General features: G+C 34.7%; 1 protein-coding gene across 1 annotated transcript in view; it reads right to left on the minus strand.

The window, feature by feature from the left end:
- The window catches only part of side (sidestep), a 527,768-nt gene that overhangs the window by 72,398 nt on the left and 442,973 nt on the right, over nt 1-12,397 (minus strand). Inside the window, exon 16 of the mRNA XM_067761445.1 lies at nt 1,195-1,477. Within this exon, the coding sequence (XP_067617546.1) occupies nt 1,195-1,477 (283 nt within the window). The remainder of the gene's footprint in view (nt 1-1,194; nt 1,478-12,397) is intronic.

The raw sequence follows: 12,397 nt of genomic DNA on the forward strand, positions 1-12,397 counted from the left end.
TTTTTAATTGTGAATTTAATTTTGAACTTTTACTTTTGGATTTAAATTCTGATATCATAGCTTTGAATTTTAAACTTTAAATTTTGAATTTGGAATTATGAGCTTGAAATTTTTAATTTCAAATTTTGAACTTTGAGTTTTGCATTTAAATAATTTTTTTTTTTTTAATTTTATATTCCGTGTTTGGAAATGGGAATTTCCAGGTTTGGATTATAAGCACTGAATTTCGATTTTGGAATTTTTAATATTGCACTTTGAACTAAAAGTTGTGAATTTTTAATTTTTAGTTTTGAGTATAGAATTTTGAATTTTTTATTTTGGATTTCGAATTTTGAGTTTTGGATTTTGAATTTTAATTTGAACTTTTGACACATACGAGACATGAAGTGTCGACTCCCAAATTGTTTATAGGATGACTTCAAACAAATTTGGGATACAAAAAAAAAGGAAAAGATAGTGAAATATGAAAATTTGAGCACCTCTCAATCTAGACCAGAATTTTTATAAAAAATCTTTGCCCAAAGCATTACCGTTTCATTATTAAGAACCGCCCTAATGTACCCATAAAAGGATCTCGTGCCATTATATATTTGCAGATATGTGCGAGCAATGGGGTCGCCGAAACTCCTCAGTCAAGTCTGTTCAAATTCTATGGTTAATCTCATTTATTATCTGTAAAAAAATTTTCAACTAATGTGGGCAGTGCCCCTTTTATAGGAAAGAAACTTATGGAGTCATGTTATCACCTTATCTATTAGTTTAACTTTAAGAATTTTAATAAGAGAATATTATCAGACTGTTAAAGTAAAATGCAATTTTGGAAAAGTGGGCAGTGTCACGCCCTGGCATAGTTGAAATAGGTAGCATAAGAAAAGGTGAAAGGAAGGAGAGGTTAATAAAGAGAAAGAGGGAGATGAGGCGGCAAGCAAAAGATAAGCGAAAAAGAAGAGAAAGCCAGAAACAAATCCAGTATAAGATGAATAGAAAGATAAAGATGAATGTAAATGAACAAGAATGGATAAAGGCAGTAGGAAAAGAAGTTTAACTTAACCATGGTTAAAGTTATGTACAAAATATATAACTCTCCTCTTAACTGAACCACCTTAAATTGTCATACGAATATTTGCCTTCCTTAATTCTTATGAAAATAAGTCTATACTACTTGTGTATATATACAGTTGTTGTTTTACTTACCTCATACTTTTGCGAACTTCCTGCGGTTCAGGTGGCCGCGGTCGATGCCTACAAACGACCACAATACCAGCAACGATAATTGACGTTACAATAACGGCACCTATCGCCACAACTGCAGCCAGTATGAGTAATGTCGACTGTTGTTTCTCATGTCCATGTACATCGACGCTGGCACCAGCACCAACACCCGCCGCACCGCTACCACTAGCACTGGCGCTTAAGCCACCGCTTGAATGATGTGTAGTTTCTGCTGGTGTGGGATCCTCGGAAAGTATGGATTCATCTAAAGAATAAATAGTGAAGAAAATAATTAAAATTGAAGCGATTAGTAAACCAAAAAAATAATATAAAGCTCGCAAAGTTTTATTGAACACAAACGTTTGCAAATTAATCAGAGCGGAGATAGCAGATGTAATTTTACGAAAAAGAAATAATCTCAGAGTTTTTGAGAATACCTTTTCCGGCTTCTTATCGGTAATAAATAATGCCGACAAATTATTGATTTATTATCTGCTAAATAGTTTTCCGTGGCGAATTAATATCGGTTTGTTATCGAAGGGTAACAAATGTGTCATCCGTTTGACATTGTAGTTTTATCGGCATCTGTTTCATTACAAACCGATGAGTCATTGTTGGCAAATTGAAAACACGCCGATAGAAAATTGGTTACACTGCGGTAACAAATCGCTAGCTTACAGGGAGCTCGATAACTTGTTGATAACATAACAAAAAATTTTTTTAAAAAACAAATAGTTAATGCTTCAATAAAAAATTGATAACACTCCAATAATAAATCGATAACAACTGAACAACTAGAATTATTCCATGTCATTTACAATTGGCTATTCGCAACAATGAAGAATTGAATAAACTATTGTCTGGAGTTACCATAGCTCAAGGTGGTGTTTTACCAAATATTCAAGCTGTACTTTTCCCAAAGATGACCGAAAAGAAAGCATAAGTAATGTAATTGTCCATTTATATTGTTAGACGCCAAGGAATTCATAAAACGCCGATAAAAAATCGATAATTTTTCCATGACAACTCGATACATTTTTGATAACTTTTTGATAACATATCGATAACTTTTCAATAAGTAAGAAAGCTGTAACTCGTCGATAACACACCTTTGAAAAATCCTTCCTTTCCTTATCGCCCTTTCTCATCCAGGTTTCGGACTCGGTTTGAGTGGAACCGAAACCGTATTTCGTCCAATTTAGCTTCTGATGTCAATTTCGTATCCAGTTTCGGTATCGGTTTTGATTTAAACGCGGTTACAGTTTTCTTACACTGTACCGTATGCGATCCGATTGTGGTTAGGGTTCTATTTTGAGTTCCGGTTTGAACTCGGTTCCGGTTTCAGCACGGTATTCAGTTCTGGTTTCGGCTTCGATTTTGGTTTCGGTTTTGGTACCGTGTTCGATTCCGGTTACGGGTTCAGTAGTGTTTCAGAGTTCCGTTCCGGTATCGGTTTTGGTTAGGTGTTCGGTCCAGTTCGGGATTCGGTACAGTTTCAGAGTTCCCATCCGACATCGGGTTTGGTTAAGTTTTTGGTTAAGGATTTCGGATCGGTTTCGGTTCCGGTTCACGGTTTGAGAGGGGCTAAGGTTGTGGGTTCGGTTCCGGTTTCAGTTTCGTACTCTATACCGAATCCGGTTCTAGGTTTAGGTTAGGTTCCGGCTTCGGTTGCACTTTATAAAGTCGGTTGATATTATCCCATTTGTTACTTTCCACCTCTTTTTATGTATCTACTTAATTAAATTTTTATTGTGCTTATTTAAAGAAATTATTTTATTTCAATGAAAATACTTTCAAACCAACAAAATCGGTTTCTTATCCAAATACCTACATCTCTACAGGCTTTCGCGTAGTATATTTATTTTCTCCTTAAAAAATAAAAAACAAAGAAATTTGTTAGCAATTATTAGCAGCACGTAACAGGATCATTTTCTATCCATTTTTAATTAAGCTTAACCCTCCTACGACAAATTGGAATTTTTATTATTATACTTGATATGAGTTTGGTTACGACTGTAAGCAAAAACGGATAAATAACACAAACAAGCATAAAAAGGGAGTTGAAACACTTTAATAAATCCAGCAGTCACATTACTTTGTTGTCAATTTCTTCACAAGTGGTATAGAATCACACCCAACTAGTCAGACATTGCGAAATTGTTAGACTATGTTCAGAAATTCAGTTAAAATATTTAGTAAGTAAGTGCTTCAAAAGCAATCAAGAGGTCGCGGGTTTGAGTTTTGGTGACTCTGCAAAATGTTATTCTATTTACGACAAGCGATAGAACATGTTTAACGAAATTTATACTATTTTCTAAATTTTCTGCAATTGTTGGGAATATTTCATATCTGTTGTTGTCGAGTCCACATTAATCAAATAACCAATGCCATGATCTAGCTTAACTGGCGTTATACTTTCTAGCTGCCTTCTTCAATGTGTTAAGTGCTAACTTGTGATAAAGTTAAGATTTTCCCTCAGGCGCTGCCTCTTTATTGTCTTACTTACGTGCTTATTGTCTCCCTGCTATAGCTTATCCTACCCCGTAGTACCTTAGTGACATTATTCTATATAAACAATGTGTTATTATAACGAAATTGTTCCCTCTAGACTTTGCTATACATGTGTGCATACATATGCGCATTCTTACAAGTATGTATATAATTCTGCATTAATTCGTTGACGTTAGAATTGGTTTTTGCAGTTAACAAGTTTTTTTGCAGGCTTGACTTTTGCCAGATTTTACTATCCACCTAAGCGGTTAAATTTGTTTGACTAATAGCTTTTACGTTCAAACAGTTGATTTACATATATCTATGTGAGTAACAATGTTGATAAACGCATGTATCCAGCCAAAAATACTACATATTAAATATTTCGTGCTTCATGGCTTTTCTCAAACATTTTTGCTAATTTAATGTAGAAAAAAACGGACTCGAAGTGAGCAAAAAATCTACGTCTACATTCACATATACTAACATATGTGGTTACCAATATTTACAATCAGATTTTTTTGGTAGAAAGCAACAAATTTTGGGAAGGTCGGTACAATCATTCCATTTATTATATCCAATTTCATTTATATTATCAGCCTTATTTTCATGTGTATGCCATCGCAACTGGTGGTGTGATGATGTACTGATATGGTGGTGATATAGCGATGTGTTGAAGAAAATTGAAATTAGTTGAATGTATGTGGGCGTTAACTTTGCTAGATGCAAACATTATCTACTTATTTGAACATATGTTACACAATTACAAGAATTGCATGAAAATACTACTACAAATATAAGGGAAGATATGTAGCCGATAATATCTTTCCAAGCAATTTCACAATTCTTTAATTTTAAAGCACTTTTTAAGTGGCTTTGAAGTTGTACAAATGATAGGTTTACTAGCTTTTGAACAAAGTCAGACGCTTTGCGGAGGATGAGTTTTCGTGTGTGTGATGTAAAAAATTTTGTTTAAAGAATATTTCAAATATGGAACAATCTAACATCATAAGGTTTCTTTTAAATTGTTAAGCTCTTTTTATAAGTCACTTTGATGATGCTTTGTACTTGCTTCAATAGAAGAACTATAAGAAGACTTTTAGTGTTGTTTTTGTGTAAAATTTAAAATTTAAAGTAGGGGCAATATTCGTTCAGTATAAAGTCCTTATTTTTATTATATTATAACAACATTTTTGCTCAAAGATACCGATATTTTCTATTCAATAGTTTCATATCAATATTTTAAGCAAACTAATATCTGGAGCCTGGAATGAGGACGTTCTCATAAGCTCCAACGCGTATAGCAGGCATGCCTTTAAGAAGAAGAAGAATATCAATGAAAAAAGAGATTTGTTTTACTATAACATCAATTTATTGCTATGTTTATAACAAACTCAATTCTTTTACTTTCAGCCTCACGTATTTGTAGTACGTTTGAAAGCAAGAGGAGCGGTTTTTTTTTAAATAGCAACTGATTTTCACGATATTTTAGCAACGTATGGGGAAGTGTTGTAAACAAAGTCTCTATCAGAGCATCACCATCATCTACAGCGCTACTTAACGCTTAACCGCCTAAGCGATTTTGACCATTTCGTAAGAAGCTCCACCACTTATCTGTTTCGCGCTAGCCGACTCCAATTGGAGACACGAAGGGATATCAAGCCTTCCAGGGTCTGCTACTATCAACTCAGTGGCGGTCTCCCCATTCCTCTGCTTCTAAAATGCGGGGTTGATTAAAATACTTTCTTGGCCAGATTATCATCGTCAATGCGCATAAAGTGATCTTTCCACGATGCCTTTGGGTTTTTATTCGCTGTTTTTCTTCATGTCTGTGAAAAGCTCATATAGCTCATCATTAATCCCCTTCGAAACTCACCGTCGACAACATGTACAAGACCACACATTTTCCGGAGAACTTTTCTCTCGTCATCATCATAGAATAGAAGCAGGATTAATGACGACAAACAAAGAACCGCTGTGATGGCTGAATGGTTATAGCAGCGGCGCCTAAACGTTGCCGATGAAGGAATTTAGCAGTTCCCGAAATGGATCTATGCAACGTGCTTTGGCAGTTGCAATTTTTTTTTTCTATTCTAATTTAATAATTTTTTCAATTAAGAAAAAATTTATCATAACAATAATAATGATAAAATAATTATTGTTAGGCCTTGAGCTCGATTCGAACCCGCGATTTTACAAATCAGTAGGCCGATATAACAGCAAAAAAATTGCAAAAAAAAACCAAAAACTCCAATGACGTGTCGTTGTGGAGTGATAATAGTTTGCCGAAGCGTAAATTTACATGTAATAGCAAAAATTGAAAACAAAAATAAATATCCAAGCAATCTATCTACATAAATAAATAAGGATGTAACGCTTCAAGAAGTTTATATTTAATTCAATACTCTGTTTAATATAAAATTTATTTTAATTACATATTATCAATATTTTTATGTTTTATCTGCGAACGACGTCGTCGATTATTTTATTGAGCCGCTTTATATATTTATGCATGAGGAGGTTTGTATGTATATGTAATATTATATTCATAATGCGCATACGACTCATTGAAAATCACTTAAGCGTCTCAGCGGCGCTTGCTGAGCTCATTTGCTTATGTGATTGAACTTATGTAAGTAATACTGTAACATACATACCTACCTTTATTATTTTTAAATGAAAGCCGCATATTGTTTTATAGCCAACGTTAAGCAGCCTAAAGTTACAAACATAATTTATAGTGGAAATAAATTTAAGATGCTTTATCTGGCTTCAAAAGCGACGAACACATTTACGATGGAGAGTCACGTAAACAACTCTGTTTCCTATCGATTCTTTTGTTCGTTCTTTCTGTTCTTTTCAGAGCTGCTGCCGCAGAAAATGACCATAAAATATGGCCTACTGAGTTAAATAAACACACTGAACGATTTTCAATTGAAATAACGTTTTGAGTAGGATGTACGTACATACTAACTTTAAGTTTAAGACACGTACATACTCACTTTAAGTTTAAGGCTCTAGGACAGCCTACGTCATGGTAGATTTTTTTGAAGAAAATGAAAGCAGATGCAGTCTTGAAATTGCCGGTAGGTTTTGTGAAAGCTTAAGAATGGGTTTAATGAGCAAATACCATTTTCCTAGTAAAATACATAAACACACACCTTGTTAAAAATCTAAGCGGAACTCTATATAAAAAGGTGGGTCGCCAATGTAGTGTTGTAACGATTATAAATACATTACGTATCACAGTAGATCTCAATGCTGTTTTCGCAGCCAACTAACGATATATTGAGCTCTCATCACATGATTATTCTTTTGAGATACTCGCATAATACAACATTACAAAATAGGGCATATTATTAATTAGGATGGTCAGTCTCGTCTAGTTTGGTCGCGCTAATTTACCAACTGGAAAAATATATAGAAGGATTTTGATTAGTAAGCATCTTTGTGATTTGGGAGTATCCGTAGTGTTAGCGTAGGCATAGTTCTTAGAAGTGGTGTGCTATATCAAAGAATAAAGAACACAAATGTAGGCGTATTAGAGTTGATATGAGAGAAATCCGACAACAAATTAAGGTAAGGGAAATCGAAGGAAGGAAAAGAAAGAAAAAGAACAAGTAAGGAATGCCAAGTTCGGGTGTAACCGAACATTACATACTCAGCTGCCAAATTACACCTTGCAAAAATTTTAAATTACCTTCTATTAAAAGTGGGCGGAGCCATGCCTATTGTCCAAAATTTTACAAATTTTCTATTCTGCGTCATAAGGTCAACCCACCTACCAAGTTTCATCGCTTTATCCGTCTTTGGTAATGAATTATCGCACTTTTTCGGTTTTTCGAAATTTTCGATATCGAAAAAGTGGGCGTGGTTATAGTCTGATTTTGCTCATTTTAAATAACAATCTGAGATGAGTGCCCAGAAACTTACATACAAAATTTCATTAAGATACCTCAAAATTTACTGAAGTTATCGTGTTTACGGACAGACGGACGGAGGGACATGGCTAAATGAATTTCTTTTTTCGGCCACATCATTTTGATATATAGAAGTCTATATCTATCTCGATTAGTGTATGCCGTTACGGGGTACTGTTATGCGCACAAAATTAATATACTCTGTGGGCTCTGCTCAGCTGAGTATAATAATAAAAAAAGGAAATAAAAGCACAGGAAATATCCCCTATCGGGAAAGGTGGCTTAGAATATACCCGTGGCAGGAATGCCTGTCGTAAGAGGCGACTAAAATACCCGAATGATTCAAGGGGTTGTGTAGCGCAATCCTTTCGAGGGATTGCCAGCCAATTTTACAGCTTCTCCAAACCACTTGTCAACCTCATCTGGCCGTGGCAAATCCTCTTTCTGCTCATAAAACAAGGGGTTGGGGCGGGATGATGTTGACGATCCAATGTGGTCAAACTACTCGTTCTCGAGATGGCCGCTCTTTTCCTAAACGGTGCTTGTTACTGAAACGCACGGGATCTATAGCCGGAAAAGGACCATCTGAATCGACTTCGCCCTTCAAAACCTTCAGGAAGTGTCTTTATCGCAACAACAACAATGAAAACAACACAGAAAATGAAAGGAAAGAAAATAATTGGAAAGAATAGGGTAGAAAAAAGACAAGGAAATCAGAGGTAAGGAAATATTGGAAGTCAAGACTAGAGACAAACCTCTAGCGGCGAAAGAAATATATACCGATAACCTCCGAAGAGATTTTAGGCCGAACTTCTCTTCCAATTTGCTCCTTACAATTATTTCTTCATATATGTTTTTTACCGCGTCTCCAAACGGCATCTGCAAAGTGTAGACTAGTTATTGATATGTTATCGAAATACTAAAAAATTGATATAGATATGAAAGAATTTGCGATTTTTCTTCGACGATTTATCGATTTTGCTATCGAAAATTTACCCATTTATTATTGATTTTTATCAATATATTGTCGACTTGTAATCGAAAATTATCGACTTTTTATCGAAAAGCCATCAATTATTTTTCTAAATTTACCGATGAGTTATAAGAAGGTATTGATTTTTTATCGAAAAGTTAGTAATTTTTTATCGGCGTGTCACAAATTTGTTATCGGTGAATTGTCGATTAAAACATAGATTATTTTTTCGATTAGGGCTAAATGCATGTTAGCGGTGGGCTAAAGAATACAAATACCCTTATATTATCCGAACCTTATTTAACTTGGTACTAAGTTCCATTTTGGAACATGCTTCAATTTTTTACCCTCGTTATAAGGTTCGTTTGCTGAAACACAATTCCCGCTCTTTGAGTTGAGGGGCGTACTGTGGGATCCCTTACAGAATCTTCATCTCTACTCTAGTCTTCTAAAATTTTGAAATCTTCCTGCTTTACCGAATCGCAGTGTAATGCTTCATGTGATATTTATACCAAATTGACCAAGGACCTGGTGGACAGCCTAGTTTTGGTTATTGAAGTTATGCTCAGCCCTCCACATATCAGCATATCGTACCTGTACTACATAGTTAAAAAAAAAACATTGCACTTTCTTTCAATATTTTTGTTTCCTGCTCATAACATTTATTTGTTTTTTTATTGCTGCTTTATTGCTATTTTATGATTTGTGTCTCCAGTGACGCCAACACTCTTTTGCCACTTAGGAAAGTACTTATTTCGCTATAAGTGTTAGGTTTTGTATACGAATTTATATTTGTAAGTTAAGGTGGAGCAAAATCTTTTCGAAAAATATGAAATTGATATTTTGATTTATTAACTTTCACTTTTCATTGACAGTTGGGTGGTTGGGTTTTGGGCTTGAGCTAGACAAACAGTTGTTTTTGAAGCTATGAGCTCGATTTTGAGTACACAATTTTATTAAACTAGAAAGTTGACAAATAACAAGTTTAAATTTTTTTCTTTTAAGTTTGGGCGGTAACAAACACATTTTAAAAAATTTTTTAACATTTATGCTGGCGCCTAAAAATCAATTTTCTTGCAAATTTTCATCACCTTATCAGTATTTTTTACTAATTTATCCATTTTTTTATACCTTTCATGAAAATGAAATGGTATATTAATTTCGTCACGAAACCGAAAATTGTAAGTCCTTAAAGGAAAATAGATAGACCCACCATTAAGTATACCGAAATAATCAGGTTGAAGAGTTGAGTTGATTTAGCCATGTCCGTCTGTCCGTCTGTACGTCTGTCCGTCTGTCCGTCTGTCTGTTTGTATGCAAACTAGTCCCTCAATTTTTGAGATATCTTGATAAAATTTGGTGAGCGGGTGTATTTGGGTGTCCGATTAGACATTTTTCGGAACCGACCGGATCGGACCACTATAGCATATATCCTCCATACAACCGATTTTTCAGAAAAAGAGGATTTTTGTAATATCTTACCCAATTTAACAGATTGAAGCTTCAAACTTCACCATATACTTTCGTATATTGCACATATTGTTGCCTGAAAAAATTTATGAGATCGGTCGTATATATAGTATATATCCCCCACAACCGATTGTTCAGATAAGGAACTTTTTGTAATTACTGCCCTATTTTAAGAGCAAGAGGCTTCAAATTTCAACGAATGCTTACATATATAGCATATATTGTTGTCTGAAAAAATCATAAAGATCGGTGGTATATATAGTATATATATGGTGGTATATATAGTATATATATATAGTATATATATATATAAAAAAAAAAAATAAATGTAAGGCGCGATAACCTCCGAAGAGATCTAAGGCCGAGCTTCTCTTGCAATTTGCGTCGTGCTCCTCTTGATTTTTCCCTACAAATTGGCCGGACGGGACCTACATGTTTTATGCCGACTCCGAACGGCATCTGCAAGGCAGATGAGTTTTCACTGAGAGCTTTTCATGGCAGAAATACAATCGGAGCGCTTGCCAGACGCTGCCGAGGGGAGACCCCGCTTAGAAAAATTTTCTTCTAATTGAAAAATCTTATTTCTAAAATTTTGATGTTGCTTTGCCCGGGAGTTGAACCCAGGGCATACGGTGTGATAGGCGGAGCACGCTACCATCACACCACGGTGGCCGCCTATATATATATATATATATTTTTGCAAATTTTAGCCCCATTTTAACAGCTAGAAGCTTCAAATTTCACCGAATACTTACGTATATAGCATATATTGTTGTCTGAAAAACTCATAGAGATCGGTTATATATATAGTATATATCTCATACAACCGATTGTTCAGATAAGAAACTTTTCGCAATTTCTACCCCATTTTAACAGCTAAAGCTTCAAATTTCACCGATTGCTTACGTATATAGTATGTATTGTTTTGTCAAAAAATCATAGAGATCGGTGATATATATAATATATATATGATGGTATATATAGTATATATATATAGTATATATATATTTTGTTTTACGATTTCGGCCCCATTTTAACAGCTAGAAGCTTCAAATTTCACCAAATGCTTACGTGTATAGCATATATTGATGTCTGAAAAAATCATAGAGATCGGTGGTATATATATTATATACTTCATATAAACTGTCATTTTGACCCCTTTTTTACGGCTAGAAGCTTCAAAATTCATCAAATGGTTACGTTTACGTCATATATTGTTGAAATACGTGTACGTAGTCATAGTTTTTACACGCAGACCACAAAAAACCTGGAACTTTGCATCCTCACAAAAATCCTACCTGTTTTTTATTTTATATTTATCTTAAAAATCGTTAAGGTATATAGATTTGTTCACTATATATTTCTTATCTTATACATCCGATTATTCGGAGATTACGAACGGGATAAGATTATTGTTCAGCCCCATTCATGAAAGGTATGAAGTCTTCGGCACAGCCGAAGACAGTCCCGTTCTTACTTGTTTTTTTTTTGATTTATCGACATTTTCGTTATTGAAAAAATAAGCGAGGTTATTCTCCGTCGATAGCACAAACACACTTTATATACCAATAAATTTAACACCAACAACAACAACAACGAAAGTGCAGGAAAACGGCTTTGTCAAAGCTGGTTATGATAAATCATTTTGTTCAAGGCAATAGACAGTATGTGACCTGATACGATATGTCGCATGATGCCTGTACATATACAGGTCTCATCTTCTATTCAGTGGTAAATTGACAATAAAGCATGCCTAACGAAGCTATGCAGTCTCTCCTCCACTGGAGTTGGCAATAAAGCATTATCTCCGGAGTAATGCGGTCACATGAGCCTCCGAAGAAGACAATAAAGCATTCTCTTTGGATTAGTGTGGTCTTCTGCGTCCCCTTATCTCTTCTAACCGAAGCATAAATGTTTCAAAGATTATTCCATGGATGGTCAAAGATAAGGTTGAGATGGTCATCCCTAAGTTGTGCTGTGTTAATTTGGATATAAAACTTAATTGCTGCATAATGGATGTAAGCAGATGCCTTATCTTCTGTGAGTTACAAGCCTATTTGGTACCAACGATCGTGCACTGAAGTGTTTGGGCAGGAAACAAGTCATATATCATATAATAAACTGATAAGTCGTGGATAGCACGCCGATAAAAAACTAGTTAAACTCCGATAAGTAATCGATAAATTAATACAAACTAGTCAATAGCTTTTAGATAACATATCGATAAATACGCTGTAGTTTTTGATAAGAAATCGATAAATTTTCGATAAGTTATTGGTATATTCTAGATACCCCATACCGTTAGTAAACACGTGTCGAACGATTTACTCCG

The sequence above is a fragment of the Eurosta solidaginis genome, chromosome 1 (assembly GCF_040869045.1).
Source record: "Eurosta solidaginis isolate ZX-2024a chromosome 1, ASM4086904v1, whole genome shotgun sequence".
Taxonomy (NCBI): Eukaryota; Metazoa; Arthropoda; class Insecta; order Diptera; family Tephritidae; genus Eurosta; species Eurosta solidaginis.